A 24,856-nucleotide genomic window follows, 5' to 3' on the forward strand; every position below is an offset into this window, starting at 1 on the left:
CACAGCTATATCCCCTAGACGGGGAGACCTTCCGGAGAGAAGGGGCACTGCCCTATTACACAGGGAAAGTTGCTCTCCCTGGAGAGGATCTGGGGATCTAAGGTGTGAGACAGTTGCGGAGCCAGGGGTAGGATTGCTCAGGGCCCCAGAACAAGGCCCGACAGCCTGGAATTCCCACCTCTGGGCCAGGACTCGGATTTGTTCTCCCTTTGCTCACTCTGGAAATGAAGTGGCCAAAGATGGTGGCCCCTTTGGAGGGGGAGCTGGCAGCCCATTTCCTGGAAGACAGTTCCAAGGATGGCACTCAGCCCTCTACATCCCCTACAGGGTAGTGCACGGACATTGTGCCTTTTCTCCCATCATCTCCTAGAGTAGGAGCATGTTATTCCCAACCCAGCTGCCTTCTGGGCCCAAGCAGGTACCCACCAGCAAACATTTGCTAAGCACCTACTACGTACCAGGCACTATTTGCCCATTACCTCATTTAACCCTCCTGTCATGTGGTCACTCTATCCACAGTCTGCAGATAGGGAAACAGGCTCAGAGATGTCCAGAGCCTGATGGAGAGCACACAGCTGGCTAGTAGCAGGGTGAGGACACAAACCCAGTGGTCTGACTCTGTCGAGCATGCTCCACTTAATACCACAGGTCTCACCCCAGCTCCAGGCCTCCGGAGGGACAGAGCCCCATGCAGCCTCCCTCATCCCTCTCTGGGCCCATCACGTCCAGGGCCAGGTGCCAGTGTGGGCCCTGCCACGTTCATTATGGGCTAGGAGACAGACAAGCACCTCAGGCCCTAGAACCTGAACAGGCTACATAACTTGCAGGGTTCAAGCCAAAATGAAAACGTAGGGCTCCTTGTTCAAAATTATGAAGAATTTCAAGATGACAAAAGCAAAGCATTAAACTATCCCTTTCAAACATGGTGCTCAGTGTTACTAAACAGGTCCACACCCATAAGCCCGTCCTGCCCAGAACCCACATGATCCGACAAACAAACTTCTTCCTTTACCGGGAAATCCCATCTCCAAGTCAGGTGGGTTGGATTTCACAGTCCCCAAGAGGACAGACCTTGGGAAGTAAATTGCCCACCAGGGGCTTCCCCGCTGGTGCAGTGGTTAAGAATCCGCCTGCCAGTGCAGGGGACATCGGTTCAAGCCCTGGTCCGGGAAAATGCCACATGCTGCAGAGCAACTAAGCCTGTGCGCCACAGCTACTGAGCCTGCGCTCTACAGCCCACGAGCCACAACTAGTGAGCCCACCTGCCACAACTAATGAAGCCCATGAGCCTAGAGCCAGCGCTCCACAACAAGAGAAGCCGCTGCAATGAGAAGCCCACGCACCGCAAGGAAGAGTAGCCCCTGCTTGCTGCAACTAGAGAAAGTCCGCGCGCAGCAACGAAGACCCAATGCAGCCAAAAATAATAAATAAATAAATAACAACAAAATTTCCCACCAGCCTGGATGCCCTGCCACCAGTCCTCAGGTGCTCAGGATCCTACACTCTCATCTTCCAAGTCACATCTGCATGTCACTTGGGATCTGCCAAACTCGGCCCATAGCGTGCTGTCTTAGGTGGGGTGCAGCATGTGGGCCCACGGATATCTAACAGTGTGGGTTATGAGCAAACTCTCCACTTTCCTTTTCTGACTAATTCATCCTCGCACCTCCTCCTTCACTCTGTCCTTAATCCTTGCTGGAGACGCCCTCTTTCCTCATCTGCCCAACAGTTAGTAACCATCTAGGTACCCTGCTGAGGCTCCAGGGATAATATTAATAATTTCATTCTAGAACAGTACCTAGCCCCTGCTCCATCAATGTCTGTAGAAGTGGCGGAGGTAGCTTCTGTATAACAAGTGTCATCCAGGTGCCTGGCATTGCTATGGGCATGCCCACTCACGCACATGATCTCATTTCATCCTCCCCACAGCCCGGCAGGTGGGCATCACTGCCCCTTTGGCCTGGAAAGAGACGAAGGCTCTGAGAGGAACATGCAGAAGATCCCATGGCGATGGAGTGCAGTGAAGAGACTGGGATCTGGTCCCAAGGGCTGCTTCAACTCCACCACAAGCTGCTCTTACACCTGCCTGCAAGGTGCCGTCTGACCCAGGAGAGGGCCCATAAATAGATAAACACTGTACAAAAGGGCCAAGGACTCCACAGATCCCTCCAGCAGCCTGTGCTCGCTTCCTCCCTCTGCTCCCAGCGTAAGAAGCACCCAAATCTGTCCCAGGCAAGTCCCTCCACCTGTGCTTTCTGTTCACCAAGCCCTGCTCCAAGTGTTTTATGGGCATTTACACATTTGATCCACCCAGTAGCACTAAGAAATGGGTACAATTCTCATGCCCTTTTCTTTGTTGCTGTTGTTTTTGCGGTACGCGGGCCTCTCACTGTTGTGGCCTCTCCCGTTGCGGAGCACAGGCTCCGGACGCGCAGGCTCAGCGGCCATGGCTCACGGGCCCAGCCGCTCTGCGGCATGTGGGATCTTCCCGGACCGGGGCACGAACCCATGTCCCCTGCATCGGCAGGCGGACTCTCAACCACTGCGCCACCAGGGAAGCCCCTCATGCCCTTTTTTTTGGCGGGGAAACTAAGGGACAGGAGGACAAAGCAAATGAGTGGAGGCGCCGGGATTTAAACCCAGGAGGTCTGGTCTTAGGTCTGGTCTTGATGACTACACACCCCTGGAGGCACCCTGCCTGGACTCAAGTCCTGGCACACGGGCAGCACTCCATGTTAGCTGTGCAACGTTGGGCAAGCTACTTACTGTTTCTGTGTCAGGGCCATTCATCTGTAAAATGAGGATAATAAGAGCACCTACTGCATAGGCTGTTGTGTGGACCAGGTGGGCTAGCAAATGCAAAGCGCTGAGAGCAGTGCCCCGCACACAGCAAGCACTTAAATGGCAGCTATTATTAATCTGACTTTCCAGTACCCTATACTGCCTCTCCTGCTGTCTCCTCCCCTCTTGGAGCCTGTCATTCATTCATCCCAATCCCCCTCCCGGTATATTCAACCTCTCCTTCTAGTTCTTTCCCTATAAACATGCTTATGTCTCCCTCAACTTGGATCAGAGAGACTCCCGCCCCCCCGCCCCCTGGCTGCCAGGTTCACTCCTTCCTTTCAGAGCCAAGACCCTGGGACAAACTGGGCCTTCTGCTGTCCCCTTAGTACACTGCATCCTAGCCTCTGTCCCCTCCACTCTCTGGCCAGGGTCTCCAGGCACCTCCCTGCTGCTAAATTCAATGGACACCTTTTGGGCCTTATCTTCCTCCATCTCAGCCCAGCGCCTGACGCTACTGACAACCCCATCCGGCGGCATGTGCTTTGGCAGGCAGGACGCCACTTCCTGTGATTGTCCTCCCTTCTCTCCTGATGCCTTTCTCCTCCCGGGCTCCTCTCCTCTCCAGCCCTGGAAGGTGAGAACTCCCAGCATTCCATCCTCTTCTCAGTTTCTGCCCACTTTCCCTCAGGGACCTCACCTAAACTCACACCTCTGACTACCACCCACAAGGCAGACAGCACCTCTCAGTTCCTGCCCAGACCTGTCTGCCCAGCCCGGGCCTGCAGGTCCACCCTGAGCTGGCCCATGGCACCTCAGGCCAGCGTCTCATACTGACCAGACCTCTTCCCCTACGCCTGCACCCCGTGCCGCATTCCCTGGGCACCTGAGCTGAGGATGAGCCTGCCTCCTTCCTTCCTCTGCCTCACCCTCAGGCACCTGCCAGCTCTCCTCCTGACAGCCCTCAGATCTCCCCCCCACACACACTCCCCGCCAGCCATCACAGTCCCTCCTGAACTGGCTTCATCACCTCTTGCCTGGATCACTGCAGTCGCCTCCTAGCTGGCTTCCCATGCCTGCTTCTCCTGCCGGATAATCTAGTCCTCACACTGCTGCCAGAAAGGCATTTCCAAATGGCACATCAGACGATGTCCCTCTGCTCACACATCCTTCAGTGGCCCTGCGTGATTAATTCCAAGTCCCTCAGCTTAGCTCACGAGGTCTCGCTTGCTGGTCCTGCCTCACCTCTCCCCAGCATTCCAGACCAACCAAGCTAACTCTTCATCCTTCTCCGGCAGAAACGTACTCTCCTGCCCCCTAACCCCTTTCTCCCCTCTCTCTCCTTCCTTCACAGGCCCCACTTTCTGGAAGGGGTCTTCCCCAGAGATCCAGATCTGTGCTCCTGGGGCCCCGTGGTCACAGCACCTAACCATCTCCTCCCCCTCCCAGCTCTGAGAGTGTGTATGTGTGTGTGTGTGTGTTGGGGGGTGGGTGTCAGTGATGGGCGGGGCCTGAGCCAAGCACCAACGAGGGTAACAACAGTAACCAACGTGCACTGGAAGCCAGCAGACTGGGTTGTGCTGACACTGACATGCACTGTCTGTTTTAATTCTTCCAACAACCTGGTGAGGGGTGTTCCCATCGACAGGGAGGACACTGAGACCCTGAGAGCTCAAGCAACTTGACCAAAGTTAACAGCAGAGCCAGGAGTGGAACCCGAACGTCAACGGATCAATGGTTGTGGGGTGAACCCAAGTCTTCAGTGAAGCGTGGACCTCTGATAAGTGTAGAAGGAGAAGCAGGGGGCGAGCGGAGGACGAAGGCGAGGGAGCAAGACTGCAGAGCGGAAGCGGCGGCCCGGCTGTGTGCCCTCACGCGGCCTGGGCTCCAGGCTCCTCTGGCAACCTCTGCCGTCCCGAGGGAACAGGAACCCTGCTGCAGTCACTTCGCCTCCCTGGGGAGGAGAGAGAGCCCTGGGAAGAAACCACTGGCAGGTGGGACAGGAGATGAAGGGATAAGGAGGCCGCAGGCTCTGACTCAGCTGGTTCCCGGGAAAAGGGCTTGACCTGGCCCATGCGGGATTAAGAAAAGGAGGCACAGGCTGTCAGAGGCCCTCCCCACCCTGGCCCCTGCCCCCGCCACCTGCTGACCCCTTCTGCCCCTGTTGGGGAAGGGTGGGTTGAGGACGGTAGGAGTGGGTTAAGGCATCCTACCTCCCCCTGCCCCAGCTGTGGTACTCAGTCACCGAGGAGACATGAAGGCCCTTCTGGGGCAGGAAGCAGCCTGGAGCCTGAGAAGCCACCTCTGGGCAGATGGCTTGGTCGGTATTTTAACCCCAGGTGAGCTGGAGGACCTCACAGCAGCTCCTCCTCTGGCCCCCCTGCTCCCTGGGAAGCTCAGCCACCGTTCTCTCCCCCTCCCCTAAAATGATCCTAATTCCAGAAGGCTCCCTCTCCAAGTCCCTGGGTCCTCTTGCCCCACCGGAGTGGGCCCGTTGGCAAGTTCCCGAGTCAAGAATCAGTTGCCTACAGCTCCAGGCAAACGGGGGTGGGGGTGGGGATTTGTAGGAGGTGGTCACGTGACTGTCTGGGCGGAGACCCAGGGGCTCAGAGTTAATTCCTCCGTGTTCACATGGCCCAGCATTCCAGAGCTGCCTGTCCCCGGGTGCTGGCCGCCAGCGTTGCCCCCGGCACCCTCAGCGACCCAAACCTGTTCTCAGAGGCAGCTGGACCTCCTGGAACTGTGGTTTCTGAACCACTGCCCATGGCTCTGGATTTCACATGCTGGCTCCTCCTTGCAACAAAAACCCAGGCCTCGCTGGAAGGGTTTGCACTGGTGGAGAGTGAAGTGTTGGGGCGTGGGCCTGGGGAGCTTGTGAACGACCTTCCCCTGTGAGAGAGGGGGTGAGGCCAAGCGGGGGGGAAGTTACTCACTGCTCTGTGACTTGGTTGCCTTGTCTGTAAAATGGGAGTAATGATAGTACCTACTGTGGGTATTTTCCTGTCAAAGGAGAATAATGGCAACGAGCAGCCTCCAAACCTTGCCATAAAAAAGGAAAAATAGTATATGACCATGCCTAGCCCAGAGGGTCCAGAGGTTACATTCAGTAACATTTCTCCCTCGCTCTTTTCTTTCTTTTTTTTTTTTCTTTAGGAAGTCACCTTTTATTTTTTATTTATTATTTTTACATCTTTATTGGAGTATAATTGCTTTACAATGGTGTGTTAGTCTCTGCTTTATAACAAAGTGAATCAGTTATATATATACATCTGTTCCCATATCTCTTCCCTCTTGCGTCTCCCTCCCTCCCACTCTCCCTATCCCACCCCTCTAGGTGGTCACAGAGCACCGAGCTGATCTCCCTGTGCTATGCGGCTGCTTCCCACTAGCTATCCATTTTACGTTTGCTAGTGTATATATGTCCATGCCACTCTCTCGCTTTGTCACAGCTTACCCTTCCCCCTCCCCATATCCTCAAGTCCATTCTCTAGTAGGTCTGTGTCTTTATTCCTGTCTTACCCCTAGGTTCTTCATGACATTTTTTTTTCTTAAATTCCATATATATGTGTTAGCGTACGGTATTTGTCTTTCTCTTTCTGACTTACTTCACTCTGTATGACAGACTCTAGGTCCATCCACCTCATTACAAATAGCTCAGTTTCGTTTCTTTTTATGGCTGAGTAATACTGCATTGCATATATGTGCCACATCTTCTTTATCCATTCATCCGATGATGGACACTTAGGTCTCCCTCGCTCTTTTCTTTTAGCCACATTTTCCCAGTCTGTCACCTAAGAGACCTGAGGAAGCAGTTCTGCCAGCTTCACCAAGCTGCTGTGGGGTATGGGAAAGGGAGAAGAATGTGGCAGTAGGGGAAAACGCTAGACACTGCAAGGAATACCTGGTGTCCATGGCCACTGCCCCACCCCTCCCCCTCCCCATCCCTTCCAGAGAACACCCCCCAAGCCACAGTGGGGCTGGCTTAGGAAGCCCAACGCTAGCACCACAGCGATGTAGGTAGGTATAAGTGCACCGGCGTGGGCCAAGGGCACACACGCACACACCTTGTCCAAGAGCCAAAGAAAAATAATAGCTAATCCCTGGCTGTGGAGGTAGAGGACACCCCAGACCCAGACAGGGGCTGTGACCAAGTCTAGTTCCTTGTCCTGGACCTTCCTTCCTGTCTGGCTTATTCTAAGATCTACCCCCAGGAGATATATATTATAAATCTAAGCTTCTTTGTGCATCTAATACTGCTGAAAATATACACAAAATAACTGCCAACAGTGCTGCCCTCAGCGGAGGGGAACTGAAGACCTGGAAGGGAAGGAGACTGACTGACTTTCACTGAGTATCTTTTCACGCTGTTTGATTTTCTTTTTTGCCAGGTATATGTAATACCTTTTTAAAAATTAAGATACTCTACCCCTGGGATGGAGAAATAGTGGAAGGCTTTGCTTGCCATGCTAAGGAATTTGGACTTTATCCTGTAGGCAACAGAGAGCCAAGGGAGGTTTCTAAGCAAGGAGATGACATGTTCAGATGTGTAAAAGAATTGCCTGCTACAGAGCCCTGGCCTGGAATGGGTGGAGACTGGAGCCCACGGGAGACCAGTTGGGAGGCTGGGACACTGCTCTTGAGTCTAGCCTGAAGTGCGGACCCACCAATTATGGGTCCACAATGTGGTACCCACAAGGAGGTAAGCTTTCGTGGATCATGCTTTTTTTTTTTTTTTTTTTTTTGCGGTACGCGGGCCTCTCACTGTTGTGGCCTCTCCCGTTGCGGAGCACAGGCTCCGGACGCGCAGGCTCAGCGGCCATGGCTCACGGGCGCAGCTGCTCCGCGGCATGCGGGATCCTCCCGGACCAGGGCACGAACCCGTGTCCCCTGCATCGGCAGGTGGACTCTCAACCACTGCGCCACCAGGGAAGCCCCGTCGTGGATCATTCTTTACTTAAGTTTAGGGGTAGGAGGCAGCTTGAGGGAGACTTCAGAACAGTCTTGCTCCAGAATCCCTGATTGGAAGTATGGCTTGGACAGCACCATGGTGTGTTCCAAGCACACCAAGCCTAGAAAATGCCCTCTCCCAGGGGCTTCCCAACAGCGCCCCCCCGGGGACAGCCTCACTCACTGGCACCGGCCAGGCTCATATGGAGACTCTGGGAGATGGGGAGAGGGCTGAGGGACAGGCTCACGCTCTGAGCTTGGGTTTCCTGGGCCCTGTGGGTCAGAAATTAGAGGCCCCCTGCACGGAGCAATATAGGAGTCCTGGCTCTAGGCTGCCCTGGGCTTGAATGGAATACCAACGATGGCTTTGGGCATTTAACCTCTCTGAGCTCAGCTGGCACATCTGTAAAACGAGGGTCATCACACCTTCCTCGTAGGCTGGCCTGAAGTGTGCATCTACCCGGCACCTCACACAGCACCAGGCATGCCACTTGTCTCCTAGATGGCCAGGCAGAGGTGGGTGACAGGGAGAGAAGAGAGAAGCCCCAAGTTCAAGGGAAGGTGGCAGGAGTCCTGGTCTCCCTACCTCTGACCTCTATGTCCAAATGGTTACTTATCTGACAGTCTTTAAACCTTCAGAAGTTTCCAATCAGCAAAGGGGCAGGGGGTGTGAGGGCCCACAGCTCAAAGGTTAAGAAAGGACTCCACTAAGTAAGGCCCACCTGATATTTACAGTCAGAAACCTAGACACTGCTCTCCACATCCCCTTCCCCCAAAGGTATGGCTGCAAAAGAGACCAACCGACAAATGCTTGTTCGCTGTCCTCCAAGAGCTACTAAAAACACTGAGCCCTGCCCCACCAGGTACTCACTCTCCTTTTGCCCACTTCTTTAGCACCTGCTCTCATATAAAGCTCTAGGTAAGTTAAATGTCCTTAATTTTTTAAAATGTGCGTTAGAGTTGTTCTTAACAGGAATGTAGCCTGGGCTCTGCCACTGTGTGACTTTAGGCAAGTTCCTTCATCTCTCTGTGCCATGGGGCGCTCATTTTTACTAGGTGGATGAACTAGACCTAGGTTCTAACCTCAAGTTCCATGGATAGATTTTAGATGTGCATGAACCCCTTTAAAAATTGGGTAGCGCTGGTTGCATCCCAGAAGGGAACTAGGTGGCCGAGGGGCCACTTGTAGAAAGGAAACCTTACGGTTGTACTGTATTCCCCTTTGCATCTTTTGAACTTTGAACCAAAGGAATATATTACCTATTCAAATATAAGTACATAAAATTAAAAAGGAAAGAAAATGTATGCAAGTCCATGTGTGTGTGAGGGGCACCTGTACTTTCTGAGGAAGTATCCATCATTTTCACCAAATTTTTCTAAGGTCAGAGGACTCCAGAAAGGTTTAAAAAGCATTTCACCCTATGTCCTTAAGGGTCATTCCCTGTCCCAATTTCCTGGATTTGACAAAGTATAAGAGAAAACAAAAGTGAATTTCAGGCCTCGTTACATCAATAGCCTGGGCTGGATGAATGTGAAAATGAACCCTCAAAGCACATTTAAAAACATATGTGTTCACGCCCACATGAGCGGAGCGGGTTCAGATGTGAATGCTGGACTTGACATGGTGAGTTGTCCTCAATGGTGGATCTCCCATTTTGCAACCTTCAGAGATCAAGGTCAAAAAATAACGCCCATCATCAGCCTCTTCTCTCAAAGCTGTTGAATTAAGTCCTCTTTGCCCCACCCCTGTGCCCACTCAAAGAAACATCCGGCTTAGGTTAGCTGCACAAACGATGCCTATAAATAAAAGCAATATGGATTTTTAAATGTTGGCCACTTTGGCTCGGAGTGGGAAGAGAAAGAGAAGGAGGAAATAGAGGTGGGGAGATCCAGGGTGAACTGGAGATGAAGGGAGACTAGCTCATCAGAGACCTCCATCTGAATCTCTGAAACCCACAAGAATCCTCGTGTACTGGAGAGGAAACTGCTTCCTGGGTGTGCAATGTGGAAAGTGTCAGGGTAGGGGAAATCTAGCTGAGGGATCAAAGCAAGACTGGTTAAGGCAACCACACTAGCAGCTGAATGGGTCAGCGCAAAGAGAAAGGTCACACAGTTCCAAAAAAAAAAGAAGGGGGAGCTGCCATTTAACAAACGGCTCCGGGTACTGGTAAACTTTAATTAACTGCACCATTATAATTCACTTCCACGCCACCCGTGCTCTCCCTCTTACCTCCTCCCTCCTTCCTTTCCCCCAGGTCTCATCTAGGCAGGTTTCCTTAGTGAAACCTAACTGGCCGCCTGTGCTGGTTGCTTCATTATTACAGCTCTGCCTCTCCTGCTGATAATGCACCCAGCAACAAGAGGGAACAAACTACAGTTCTCAGCTCTTCATGACAGGCCCCTTTCCTACCAATGTGCACTAAATCAAGGATCCCATAATCCGAAAAGTTCCTGAAAGTAATACAAGAGCAATGAAGAGGCAGTGGAAGGCCAGCAGGAGCGGATGCGCACGCAGAGGCAGGTTACAGGGCCAACTCCCGCTTGGATCCACTGGACAGTACTCATAGGTTCACACCTGGACCGGTCATCCACACGTCCAAGTTGACATGCACAGCTCAACGCTGTGGCTGCACCCGCCATGCCTTCATTCACTGGTGGTTAAATTACACCCGTGATGCTCGATCTCTGTATTCTCAGGCTGCTGAGCTTTACCCATTTTATGGGTGTGTGCAGTGGGCGTGGGGGTTGGGGGTACCTCAGAGGATCTTCCAGGCGAAACATGCTTGGTTTTTATTAATGAGCTGATGAGAAAAGCCAACCCAGGCCTTTAAGTGAAATGTGTGATTGGTAGCCAAGCGAGAATAGGTTTTAGAATTAACTCTTCCTACAGTCTGCTATGCATTATCACCCCCAAGTTAATTACCCCTGAGGATGAAAATAGGTTTCATGACTCATAAGCACCAATACAACACTTGGCAGCAGATGAAGATGCAAGGACACATTTGCAGGAAGCTGACACGCACATCTATTTATATGTGGGGAGATTCTTGATGAGGTGAGACAGGTACCTCCCGGGTACCAGGATTAAGAGGCTGCAGCAGATCCACCAACTGCCATTTATCCACACCTCCAAACACACACACACACACACACAGAGTCATGGTTTCCACTACTTCAATGATGGTGGTGGCAAAGCAGGAACAGAAACTGAAAGCTTGTTGTTAACAGCCAAGTCTGAACACCAACCCAACCTCCACCTCGGTGTTCTGGGCTAACCAGTGACTTGTTTTTCCCCAAACTCACCTGCTCCCTGATTCGCTATTCCTCTGGCCTCGTGCGGACAGTCCTGGCCCAGCTTGCCTCCACCAGCAATGGGGTGTGGCCAGGAATGGATTTCTGATAGGATCTGGGGTTGTGTTTTGCTTCCTCCCTCCCCATTTCCTACGCCCCTTCCATTTGCCTCCCAGGAAAGTACAAGGTTCAAACCAAGTTTGTTTGCCTTCCCTCAGAGCTCTGGGACGGCTCCAGAGCCCTAAAGGATATTCCAGTCCCATCCCCATCCCTCTGTACCTCACAAATGCCACCAAAAAGTCAACTAGATGAATAATCCCATTTCTTCACCAGTGGGGACGGGTTCTATTTGGTGTCATGAGCAATGGTTCCCCAGGAACACGGTTTGGGACTCTCTCTTCCCCACTCTCCACAACCAGCTAAGTGTCCTGCCTTTTCGAAATTATCAAAAAGGAAGGGAAAGAAAAAAACGTCACGAATGAGGTGAAACTGCTCTTCCGATGCATGAACTGGAAGCTGCTGGGAACTCGGTCCTGAGTACATGGATTTGTTTCCCACTTCCCACACCCCTCCTGCCTCCACTGCCGGCTCCCAGCTCTGTGACATGTTTGCTTTAAATGTGCAATAACAAGTGATTTTTGCCACATCTAGGAGGCAAAGCACCGCGGTTTTGTCCTGTTTCCCCCACCCCACTTGCATTAAGTCACAGCTGCACTGGGTATCAGCATATACTCAGGGCCACAAGGAAAGGCACCAAAAAAGCATTCCTGACAATGCTATTTGCAGCTGGGGTGCGCATCAGGGGAAAACAGAGATGCTGAAGAGTAAACAGAAATCGCTTAGTCAGCAACTGTCCTGCCCCGCCCCGGAGAGGTGAGTGTAAATAGTCTGGTACTGAAGGGGAGGGGCAGTCAGCCAGCACAGGGCCTTCTACAGAGGCCACCTCTGAGGGCTTTCAAAGGCACCAGCATTTGTGTTCTATGTTGGAAGTAGGGAGGGTGTCCCCCATGTTGGAGCTGTATGGTCTTAGCCCTAGAAAAACACACTTGCTGACTCGGGGCAGAATTAATATCAATTGAATTTATTACAAGTTACTAAGCTCCAAGGCACATTACAGTGTTCTGTTAACTACAGAAATGTATAAAGGACAAACAGAGCAGATTCTCCATGTCTAGCATTTCGCTCTACTGTTCAAAAGCATCCGTGCATCAATAAAGCAAAAACAAAACAACACGTGAAGATCCAACACATTCAGGTCAGTAGAAACAAACCAAAACATTTTCCCTCACAAACTTGCAACAGAAAACACCCACCCCCCCCAACACCCCCCTTACCATTTTGCAAAGGAAACAGAAAAACAAAACAAAACAGAACAAAATAAAGTGAAGACTTCAACACTTGGGGCTGTTCAGAAATGAAGCTCTCACCATTTTATAGCATCATTTTTTTTTTTAGGCAGCAACACTGGCCTTGGCAAAAAAAGTCATTTTCTTTTGTGTGTGTTTTTCTTCCTTTCAGTGAGTGCGTAACATTTACAAAAATACACACCAGCAGCAGTCGTTGCTAAAGGCTATTAATTCTGTACCTAGGCAAACACTCTGCCACCAATAAATGCTAACGAATATGATGCAAATGACCGAACCAATATTATACTGCTTAACACAAACCAGCTTATCCTTCAAATGAAGAAGTTACATACCTTTGTTTCAAAATATAGAAACATACGACGAAAATAATGTCTATACATAAGACTAACTTTTTGCAGTTTGTTATATTCACAATTCTACATCTTGGGAGTGAGGGAAGAGAGGGTCGATGTGGGTGGGGGAGGGGCCCTCTGGACGGGAGAGGAGCTGGTCTGGGGCTAAGGAAGTGGCTGTCTTGTGTTTCAAGGGTCTCTCTCCTTTTTCACTTTAACATCCCCAGCTAAGATCGTCGCGATTTCGCCCTGCATGAAGGCCCAAGGTACATTCGACCCAACCAGCGGGCATTTCTCTCCGCTGGGGCAGTACACCTCGCCGGTCGCCCCCTGGGCCTTGATACTCTCTCTAGAGCACGGGAAGCAGAATTTGTGGCTGGGAACGGAGGGGCACTGAACGAAATGCGTGTCCTCCAAACGTTCGTGGCAAATGGTACAGCAAAGGGGCCCGCTGTTGGCCATAGGGGAATCCGGAATGTTTTGGGGATGCACTTGGTCCATGCCCGGGTGGGTGCTAGGCGGCGGGGGCGCCACCTGTAAATTCAGGTCCCCGTTCCGTGATGCCAAGCGGCGCTGCCCGGGTACGGAGGCCGGCGACACTGGGCTGCTGCTGTTGCGCCGTGCGGACGCAGTGGTGGAGTGCACAGAACTGCCATCCTTAGGCGAGTGCGCCGTGCCCAGTGTGTCTGCCACCGACATGAGGGCGGCCATGGGCGACGGACCGTTCTGAGGGGCTGACTCGGGCGGGGTGGTCCGGTTGGAATGGGGTCCCAGGGGTGGGGGCGGCGGAGGCGGACCCCCTGCCGCATGCCCCGGCGCCGCAAAGCCCCCAGCCGACATGGTGAGCTTTAGTGCCTCGCTCTGGTTCGCCATCCACTGCTGCCTCTGCTGCTCCTCGCCCAGCTTCAGCGCGCCCTCGGCGGAGTCCGGGGGCTCGGGGGACGCCTTCCTCTTGCGCAGGCTGGCAGCTGCGCCCCGGCCCGAGGGGGCGGCGGGCGGCAGGGCCCCGGTCCCCGGGGGCGCGCTGGGGGCGCGGCTTAGACTCACCAGAGCCGTGGGCAGCATGGGGCAGCTGGCGTCCAGGTAGGGCTGGGGCAGCATGTCGGCGCCGGGCACGCCCTCCTTGAAGAAGCGCACGGCCTCGGGCAGCAGGTCTCCAAGTAAGCGCCAGTCCCCGGAGCCGTGTTTCTTCTCATACTCCAGATACTTGAAGCCGGAGGAGAGACCCCGACCAAAGTCCTTCATACAGTCCTGGTACATCTGCTTAGCCACACCAGATGCGCTGGAATACACGTTACCCGAGCCCGTGGGATACTCAATGAACAGCTTCAACTCGTAGTCCATACCAGGTTTGGAGACGGCGTCGAAGGCGAAGACGCGGCCCAGCAGCGAGTGGTCCTTCTTAAAACGCACCTCGTAGGGCGTGCAGCCGGCCAGCGTGAGCAGCGTGTCGCGGACCATCTTGGGCTTGTTGGCCCACTCCTCCGCGCGGTTGCGCAGGCTCTCGCTCAGCTCAGCCAGGGCCTCGGCGTTACGCTGCTTCTCCTTCAGCTCGCGCTCCTGGTCAGTGCTCGACACGGAGCCGGGCCTTTTGCCACCAGCACCCCCGCCCACCTCGGCCACCGACGACGAGGTCGAAGATGACGCGGAAGACGACGCGGCCGATACGCCTGGGCCGCCCCCGAGACAAGCTGGGCCCCCGGGGGCCCCGGGGGGCGCGGGCGTCGGGGGCCCACGGCTGCCCAGACCATGAGGCGGCGGTGGGGGCAGCACGGGGGCGCTGGCCGGGCCGTTAAGCAGCGTCTGCGGCAGCAGGTTAGGGGGCACGGTAAGCTGGGGGCCTCCGCCACCCCCCGGGTTGGGCAGCCCTGTCACTAGTCCACCATGCGTCCCGCGCCGAGACGCCACCGACGCCGCCGCTGAAGACGAGTTGGGGCTCTGGCGGTTCAGCTCCGGGGGTCCCTCCTCCGGTGTGGGCTTGGGGAAGCCGTTGGGGCCCCCCAGGCCGTTGGGCAGCCGCGCGGAGTGGCTGCTGCTTCCCAGGCTCACCGGTGGTGGAGGGTATTCGAAACGGCTGCGCTGTTCCACCGCGGCGGCGGCGGCGGCGGCGGCAGCAGCGGCTGCGCTCAGGCCATAGCGCTCCAGGCCGGACGGGGCCGCCAGCACCGCAGGCTTGCTGGAACCATCGACGTGGTTGAGCTGTTGTTGCTGCTGTTGCTGCTGTTGTGCGGCGGCCGCTGCCGCCGCCGCCGCCGCCGCCGCCTCCTTAGCCGACAGGGCCACCGTCTTGACCCCGACGGGCGGCGGCGGCCCGGGGGAGCGGCCGTCCTGGAAGCAGCCGTGCGCCCGCTTCAGCTGACGCGCGGTCTCGATCACAAACTCGATGCGATCCGCGCCCTCGTAGTTGACGCAACCGCGGCATACGGGTTCCGAGAAGTCCCAGATCATGGCCCAGGGCATGCGGGGCAGGTCGCACAGGTAGCAAGATTGTCTCCGGGACGAGGACACCTGCGCCGCCGACATGATGCCGGCCCTCGGGAAGGTAGGCCCCCGCCCCGGCTGTCTCCGCGGCGCTTTCTCCTCCCGGAGGGCTGGCCGGCTGGGGAGGGAGTACGGCTGCGGGGGAAGGAGGGGGGGCGAGAAAGTTCTGCCCCAGGGGCTGGAGGGAGCGCGAGTCTCCACCGCCCGCGCAGCGCCTCGCTGCGGGGGCTCCACCGCCCGGGCAGCGGACGAGTTCAGCCCTCTCCTCGCCCCCACCTCCTACTGCGGCTGTTTCGTCGGGAGGGGAGCTCAGGCGCCTTCTTCCTGGTGTCGCAGACCCGGGCTGGAAGCTCCGGGCCCGGGGGGAGGGGGCGAGGGTGCCGGGTGCTGGCCGCCGTTGGTTCTTGGCCCCCTCCCCGGAGTGGCTGGTGCCTGGAAGCTCGAAAGGGGTTGTCTCTTCCCCTCTCCTGGGAGGGACCCCCTACGACCTGCGTCCTCTCCCCGCCAGGCTCTCTGGGACGAAGGCTAGAGGGTTCAGTGCCACCCGGTGCCCGAGTCCAATCTTGCTGAAGTCGCCGCTTCCCCGGAGGACCGGGGGAGGGGTTGGCAGCCGAGAGAGGAGCTTCTCCCCTCGCAGCGTCGGCCGTTCCGCTGGCGGCAGCTGGGTTTGCACGGCCGGAGGGAGCCGCCGCGGCCACTGCTTCCAGGACGCACGAGAGCAGAGGAGAGGAGCGCACGCACGCAGGCTCCCGCCGCCCCCCAGGCCTGGCGGGCGCCCGGGCCCCCGCGGCTGGCGGCGCTCACGTTGGCTGCAGGGCGCTCGCGCGGCGCCTCGACCCGGGTCGCATCCCTTCCCGCTCGCACTCGCCCGGAATGTGGGGTTGTGATTGTTACTCTACGTTCCGGAGGCGCGGCTCGGCGCTCCCGCTCGCGCTGCGGCTCGCGCTGTCCCGGGCTCGGCCGCGCGGGATGCCGCCCAGGCGGAGCGCTGACGTCACCGCCATGCTCTGCACCAGTTCTCCCCCCTCCCCTTTACACTTCCTCTGTGGAGCCCACTTGTTGCTCGGGAAAAGCGCATGCGCGGCAGGGCGCCCAGATTCCTCCCAGTCGGCCCCTCCTCCGCGCCTCCGCCCTCCCCTCCCCCCTCGCTGTGTGTGTACAACAGCTGAGGCCCAGCGAGCTAATGCTGGAAGACCAGGGTTGGGGGTGGAAATTAAACAGACTATGACCTTTCCTTTCTCCGCCCGGCTTTCCCAAGTTAAAACGCGTCTGAAAACCACAAGCGTCGTTTCCGATCCCGCTCCCCGCCCCACTCCGAGCAGTGAATTTAAATGTCCTGTTTCAAGATTTTCGCTGTGAATTTCATAAGGGTATTACCCATTCCATCTGCAATCAAACCTCCCCCCCCCCCCCGGTATGAACGTCACATTCATTGCTACCACTGATGCCGAAGCACCTGCAAAATTAGCTGTTTTCCAGTCTTTCAGAAACTGCCTTTTCGCTTTGTTTTTGTGCCCTGGTCTAGGAACCTGAGCTTCAGCGACGGAGCTAAATGAATTCAGGGTGAGATACCCCTCCCCCAAGCCATACTCTAAAAATTTTGGCTGAATGTCTAAAGAAGCTACGAGCACCCGGAGGCCTTTAAGGAAAACAGTCTACTGGCTGCGCACAGCTGCATTTGGGGGCAGGGAGGGGGAGGTGCTGGAGAGACCAAACAGGTGAGTGGTTTCTTCGGGATTGATAAAAGAAGGTGGGGGCAGCATTTAATAATGTTGATGTATCTTTGTAAAGCACAGCCACAGTTTTCAAAGTTCTTTCTTGTGTGCTGTGATTTCATTCCATAGTGCCCCAGAAGGCTGAGCAAGGCCCTGCTTTCTTTTCCGTTACAAGATCACCTCTCGTCATTAGTGTTTATTGCAGAACAGATATGTTGGTCAAAGGGCTAGTTGGGGCATTTCAACTGATTCTTCCAAGTATTGGGCCTGCTTTTTTTTTTTTTTTTTTTTCCCATGAAGATTGAGATAATCCTGGGCGAGGCTGGAGAGGGGTGGCAGTATAATGGAATTTCAGGTTCTGGAGCCTGGCACACTAGTTTGGAATTTCCTCCCCGTCACTTACTGGCTTTGTGACCTTGAGCTAGTTACTTACCCTAACATAACGTCTGTTTTCCACCTGTAAAATGGGATCAGAGCTCCCAACTTATTAGGACTGTTTGAGATTTCATTTTGTTTCTTGTTGTAACAGGAGGCAACTCACTGAGACTTGCTGTGGGCCAGGCACTGCTAGGTGGTTTACTTGCATCATCATTAAACTCAGTATTATCTACAAGGTAGATTCTATTATTAACTCTAATTTACAAGCTCAGAAAACAAGGAGGTTAAATAACTTGCCCAGGGTCACACAGCCATTGGAGACAGAACTGGGATCTGAATCCAGTAAGTCTGCTTTGAATGGTGCCTTGACAAGCTTAAGTTCTCAGAGGTGGTTTGGGGTGCTCAAATTTTCCATCAGCGCCCCCCCCCCCCATGTGTTACAATACATACAATCTCACGTAAAGTGCTACGCAATTACATCTTCATAACCAACCCCCATGCTCCCCTTCCAAATAGATTGTGCCAGTGAATTTTTCCATATACAGAAGTTGTGGATCTGCCACTGCCACAGACTGTAGCATAAATACGCCATACAGTGTGTAGAACCCAGTGTCAGGTTCACAGGAAGCCATCGGTAAGGGTTGGTTATTATTAGTGTTGATATTAATGTTGCTATTATTGCTGGTTAACGTGTGGAAGTACTTTGCAAATTGCATAGAATGTAAGGATCCCTACTCATCACTCCTATTACTACTAATTATAATAAAGTTCAGTTGAAGCAACAAGAAGTATTTGTTTGATTGATTTATTCAGTTGCACCGGTTCTATATTTGCAGCAGGCGGGCACCATAGTTGTGGCATGCAAGCTCCCAGTTGCAGCATGCATGTGGGATCTAGTTCCCAGACCAGGGATCGAACCCAGGCCCCCTGCATTAGGAGTGTGGAGTCTTCGCCACTGCACCACCAGGGAAGTAAGTCCCAAGAAGTATTTATTTTTATTTTGACACTTGACCTTCAGAACCTGTTTCCCGCATCCAGCCCTCCCCAGCACCCCTATTTCCCACTCATTCTGGGGCCCTAGGTGCAAAAGAAGGTGAGTTTTTAAGGATAGGGAGAAAGGGGGAAGGAAGAGCCCTAGGGAGCCCCTCTTTCATCTCAAAGCAGCCAGATTTCAGTTTTTGCAAAACAGTGAGCTCACTGTGCACTCCCCAACAATAATAAACTTTATCTGGCCGGCTGGCTCCCGGCAGTGATTCCTCTGTAAAGAGCTGCTGGGAGCATTGCCTCACCCTCCCAGACTTCAACCCTCCCCACACCACAGCTACCCTGGAGTGAGTCAAAACATAGGGCTAGGAAATAGAGTGACATTCCCACCAGCCTGGGGCTTGAGGCTGCTTAGCTTTGGCTTGGCTGGTTAATGTTTCTTTATATTAATATTTATTCAGTCTGTCCCTTTATTAAACCAGAAATACTGAAGAAAGCAACTTAGCCCCAGCCCTCTAGCCAGGCTGCTAGAGAAAGCAAGTCGGCTTCTGTGTCATAGTGTTATATTTGGTATGCACACACATATGTCTCCATCTCCTTGTCTGTCTCTTGTCTTTGCTGTTACTAAAGGAGATATATATACACACACACACACACATACATGCTGGGTGTCTTCAGACACACAGAGTTAGAAATAAACATGCATTTAAACAAACTTCCATTACAGTCTCATAATCCTTTAATTTAAAAGGCATAATAGCTCTCTGGATATCCTTCCCCCTCAAAGAATCGCCATCACTTGTGGTGATAAATTTCTTCTTAACTGCTTGTCTGAGGTGGCCCCGTTTGGGGATGTGTCAGGGATTGTGAGAGGCAGGAACACCAATATTTGGGAGATAAATTTCCCTTGGAGAATTCCATGTGACAATACTGCGTCCACAGTGGGAAGTAACTGAGCAAGGTGGGGGGAGGGGGGCTTCAACCTAAGACACCAGGTGGAGAGACCCACAGATGGGACTGAACACTGGCTGTGGGGTCTGGAGACTGGCAGAGTCAGGAATCAATCTGGCGCAGGGGGAATGCCTTCAATCTTCCCGAAGTTCCTTCCAACAGTTGCTCTCTCCACCCCCCACTCAGCTTGCCATCTGAGCTGGCATTCTCGGAGGACCCAGCTTTAAACTGGAGCAAAAGGTCAGCTCTCCACTTGGCCTTTCCGGAGGCCACAGCCCAGCGTTAGGGGTGAGGAGGTTGCAGCGGGCCCACGCACCTCGAAGTTCCCTGCAGTCTCCCTCCTGTCCTCCCCACCCCCGCCTGCCCCCGCCGGTTTGTGGCAGAGATGGGGGGGGATCTGCCCTGGCATCCTGCAGCCAGCTGGCTCGGCCTTCGAGGAGGCCAGGCTTGAACCTCGCGTCACCCCACTGCAACGTGTGAGCCAAGCTCTCAGGCAGGAGAAAGGCCTTTTTTGGTAACGCTCAAGCCCGCAGTAAGCAGGACCCGGTTCTTCGGCCCGCTAGAGACGCCTCGAAGTAGATGAAAACAAACGTGTGGGCTGGGCCCTCCTCTGGCCTCTCCCAGGGCCCCCATCCCCACGCCGGGAACCCCCCGGGCGCTGTGGGCGCGGAGGAAGCAAGTCAGCACTGTGATTTACACATTTACTCCCAGGCCGCTTCCGTGGCGGAAGTATTTGCCTTTTCCTACAGGATTAATTCTGGTATTAAAAAAAAAAAGGATTAATTTAGGCCAGGGCATACGGTTACGCAAGAGCCACTAGATCGTGAAATCCCAGGAACAACGTGATTCGCTAAGAACCCCCGGGGAGGGGAGGCTGCGCCGCCCGCCAGGACCTGCCCAGCCTGGGGCGCGCGGGCAGCCGGGCGCTCCGTGCAAAACTGGGTGGAAGGGAAAGGAGGACGTAGCGGTTGGTGCTGGCACAGCGGCCGCTGCGAGCGATCAGATCTCCGACTGCTTTCTTCCTGAAGGGGCGGGGAGCAGGGAAGAGAAGAAAGGCGGGGGGAGTCGCGTCTGGTTCCTGCTTTCCCCGCTTCCTCTCCTAGCCAGCGTGCCAGGGCACGGGGGAGCCCAGCGCTGTCCTCAGCAAAAGCCGGTGTGTTTTTTCAAGTTCAAAAATAAAGGAAGCCTGGAATGAGTCTCCCAGGGACCAGGCCTAGCGGGAAAAAAGGGGAAGCGCTAGACAGGGGTGCTATTCACCGACCCGTTTGGGTTGAAACAAACACCCACACCCCAAGAAGTGGGGTAGTCGGGAAGGACTTGGAGGGCGACAGTAGGCGGAGAGGCTGGCGGGTGGCCGTCAAGGCCACAGGTGCTCACACTCTCAGACCCTCCCGCCCCACCCGGCGTGCGCCTGGGCCTCAGCAGAGAGCCAGAGTGCCAGCGGGTTCCTACCGGCCCCGCACCAGAGCTGGGGATTTCCACCACCCGGCTTCGGAGACCCGTCGCCGCCGGCGCTTTCCTGCTGGGGCCGCCAGAAGGCGGGGCCTCGGAGCGGGAAGCCCTCCCTGCTGCCTCACTGTCCCTCGGTCAAGTCAGGTACAGACGGGCAGCCATCACTGCTGTCCCTGGTTGGGGCGGATGGGCCAGAATCGCCAAGTATTTTGACTTGCCTTTCTTAGCTGGGCGGTTCAACTCGAAACTCAGGAGAGAGGGAGGAAAAGAGGGCGCTTAGCATTGAGTACATATTTACATTATGTTGTTCAACTTGGACTTGGCCGACCCTAAATAGCTGTGTGACCTTGAGCAAATCACTTGGACTTCTATTTCTTACTCTGTAAAATGGGAATAATTGCACTGCCTCATTGGTCTGTGTGGAAGATAAATATTATAATGTACTTAATAAAATGGAAGAGATGATGAACAATATAATGACCAACGTTTGTCTAGAGCTCCGAAGGGCATTCCCAGACATTATCTCACCAATCTGCACACCAGCCCTGTGAGGTAGGTGTTACTTTCATCACCCTCCTGTATAGGTGAGGAAAGCAGGTCCAGAGCTAGTCTGGAATTGTTGGAAACCAAGTTCTCTGGCTCTAAACCCAGCGTTCCTTCTTCTGTTCCACGGTGCTAGCCTTTTGGGGGGTGGGAGTGGAGGTGGGGGGTATCCTAGCTGTCTGTAAGGAACTACAAGAAAGTAAAACTCCCACAGGAGTTTGCAAGTGAAGAATGCCACTACTGTCCTAGTAGATGTGAGATTATGCATAAATTAGCACCAGTTTGGGGGGAGTTAAAATCAGTCACCATTCACCTTTGAGCAAAATTGTGTAGCCATGATTCCCTGGCATGCCCTGAGACCTTCCTGGGTTTTCTACACCCTGGCCTTAGGCGGAGGTGATGGAGGAAAATCTGAAGCTCTAGAACATAGCAAAGCATTTAGGAACTTACTGAGTTACCCTTACTGAGGATAGCTACGTTTTGGAGGACCCCAGGCTGCATGATGAAAGGGAAGGAAGGAAGTGGAGAAGGTGCACTTTATGGTGGAAGTAGCCTCTTTCCAAAACCACAGATCACATCACACAAGTAACAAACTTTAGTTCTCAACGAATTCAGGTCATACTGACTATGCACTCACACAATAGGTATCGTCCTGTACTTGGGCTGGGGGCCACTTGACTATGGCAGACTACCCCTCAAAGCACTTCTAGCCTAGGAGAGGCATATACCCTGACAGTCAAGCCTGGCCTAGGTATCACTGGAGACAGAAATCAAGGGAATAAGATAGACCTCAACCCTGACCCACCTAGAGGACCACCATCTAGATAACCTGAACTTCCCTCTCTGGCCAGACCCAGAGGATCCACGCCTGATGTGTCCCTATGAGTGTGAAGCTATTCTCATCACTTACATTTTGTTTCAAAGCTGAAACTTGGGTGCCAGATGGCCTGGTGGGTTTCCATTTCCCAGCTCCTAATCTTGTGCCCTTATGTTAGCCATTCATTGGGTTATTCAACTATTTAATTAGAGAGCACTTTCTCTCTCAGTCCTAGGGATCTAATGATGAACCAAGCCAGATTGGCTCCAGCCCAGAATCTAGAAGCTTCCATTTCCTCCTAGGTGTCCTCATTTCCTGAAGCAATAGCCCCAAAGCCATCAGAAACAGTGTTCGTACAACACTCCCACCAGCCACATGACTGACCTAGAGCAATCTGCTTATTCTCTCTGGGCCTCAGTTTCCTCACCTGTCAAGTGTTCATATTAAAACCTGTTTTCATTACTTCAGGGGCTTACAGTGAAAATCTGTATGTTAATACCTAGGGTTGTAGAAAGGCAAGCGATTGTCAGGAGTCTCCTTTCCAGCGTTAAGCCTTTCTAGGTAAAATAGCTGGAAAAATAGAGGGCTGATCCACACTCTTCATCGTGCCCTTAGCGGGTTTCCTCCCGGCCAGCCCAGCATCTCTGTTCTTCTGGGCTGACGGACAAACAAAGAGTGACTGCCTCTGGACCTAAGAGCCAGAGGGAGACAATAGCAAGGTAGGCTGTCTACTCATCTCTCCTAGATGGACAAGGACTTCCCATCCCCGTCCCCAAATCCCTGGTGGCGCTGAAGCTCGCAGCAGTTGGATTTATTGGGGGCTTTTACTTTTCTGTTTGGGTCAATTTGGAATGAAAAGAGGCAATGACCTCTTCTTTTAAAAAACAGAACTAGGCAGGAAGTGTGCTGGGCCTGAGTGGCAGGGACTAAGGGTGTAATTACAGGTTTTTTTGTTCAGCATTTTCATGTAATTAAATCCAAAGGAAAGCGAGCCTGGCCGAGGCTGCTTGGATGCAGGGTAGACAAGAGAGGTGTGTGTGTGGGACGGGGAGAAGAGGCAGGTGAGAAAAGGGTTTGCTTTTCAGGCTGAGAAGAAGCGGGTTTCTCGCCTTATTAATATTTTTACACTCCTTTTTCAAAAGGTAGCCGATTATTCATCTTTTATTCGGTGCCACTGCACTCTCCTCGGTGATATTTCCCAGCCGCGCGCAGCTTTCTCGGCACTGATTTCCCTTCAACCGTAGACTCTCCTCCTCCCCACTTTTTCGTATCGCCGCTTTCTGCCTGGCTGCCCACACAATAAACCCACGGCAAAATCCACAGCTAGTGTTCTTGGCTACGGAGTTTTCATACCAGCCACCTCTGACGCCGCGAAATAGTCTCTCCTTTTGTTTTGAACATCTTCTGGCTTTCCCTGTGCCGCCTTACGGTACTTCGACCACCACCGCCCCACCCAACCTTCCCCGCGGCGGCCTCGGTTTCTCCGGTGAGCCGCTCTCAGCACAGGAGCCCCAGGTGTGCCACGCCGGAGCATCCGAAATGTGTCTGAAGCCTTGGGGCACGCGGGCTCCCCTCCCCTCTCCAGCCCCTGCCCGAGCCCTCTGACGTTTCCTGGACGCTGTGAACCGGCAACAAGAATGGATCCACTCTCTACTCACATTTTTAAGGCCAGGAAACCTGACCCACCCCAAAACCACGCGCTCCAAAGGAAGGGCAATTGCATTTTCCGGGAGGGCGGGCCTGGAGAGCCCCCTCCTCTCCTCCTCCTCCCCCAGCCCCACCAACAAGGCCCGGAGATGACCGCCCCCCACCCGTTAACGCCACCTTCACCTACTCTTCCCAAGAACAGATTGTTTATCAGAACGGGCAGCCAAGAACCCTACTCCTGTTTCTGGCCTCTGCCAGACATTAATCACACTTGGGAAAGTCAAGAACTTGACTGTGTGGGGCGGGGCAGAGGGGGGTGGCGAGTGGGGAGGGTAGTTAAAAGGAAGGACCAATAATTTTGACATTTGACAAGCTGACCAAATTGGTGCTACCTTTCCCCTCCTTTATTTTAGAATGTCAGCGGAGAGGACTGAATTATATTCCATTATATTCCATATATTCCATTCCCACTGCCTCTATCCCCCATATTTCCCCTCCTTCATGTTTGATGCTTTAATAGTACTGACTGGCTTTTAATTCTGATTAACATTCTCAGCTCTGTGTGTGTGTGTGTGTGTGTGTGTGTGTGTGTGTGTGTTGGGGGCTGGAAAGACACGTTCACAAACCTGACCACCTGACAGATCCCCCCTTTTCATCCTTCCCTTTGAAATGACATCTAGATGGACTTGGGGGGGGATGAAGAGAGGAGGCATGGAAAAAAGGGGAGGGGGAAGCAATTTCTGTGCTTTTCTAAGGCAGCTAGTAAAATTCCTAGGGGAGAACAAATGCCAAAATTGACTGTCTTGGTGTGTTTTAGACCAGGTCATCAGGGCGAATCACGTCAGGACTTTGCACTGGACCTGCAGCCTGCAAGCCAGGGACGGGCACACAAAACATCCCTGCGGCTGGGAGGTATCCTTCTGAAGGAGGCAAGAGATAGATATTTACTCTTGCCAGGTTCTTCTCCAACAGGATTTTTTTCTCAAATTCATTGCAAGATGGATTTAAAAAAACAGTCTGATAAAGAAAAACCAGGGGGGCTTCCCTGGTGGCGCAGTGGTTGGGAGTCCACCTGCCAATGCAGGGGACACGGGTTCGAGCCCTGGTCCGGGAGGATCCCACATGCCGCGGAGCAACTGAGCCTGTGCGCCACAACTGCTGAGCCCGCAT

General features: G+C 53.7%; 1 protein-coding gene across 1 annotated transcript; it reads right to left on the minus strand.

The window, feature by feature from the left end:
- Positions 1 to 12,383: 12,383 nt before the first annotated feature.
- Positions 12,384 to 15,241, minus strand: IRF2BPL (interferon regulatory factor 2 binding protein like; the record flags this gene model as incomplete). Its single annotated transcript, XM_079700305.1, has 1 exon — positions 12,384 to 15,241. One exon carries the CDS (start codon positions 15,239 to 15,241, stop codon positions 12,908 to 12,910), a length of 2,334 nt encoding a protein of 777 aa, XP_079556431.1. The 3' UTR covers positions 12,384 to 12,907.
- Between the last annotated feature and the right edge of the window lie 9,615 nt (positions 15,242 to 24,856).

Source organism: Hyperoodon ampullatus, assembly GCF_949752795.1.
Source record: "Hyperoodon ampullatus genome assembly, chromosome: 3".
Taxonomy (NCBI): domain Eukaryota; kingdom Metazoa; phylum Chordata; class Mammalia; order Artiodactyla; family Ziphiidae; genus Hyperoodon; species Hyperoodon ampullatus.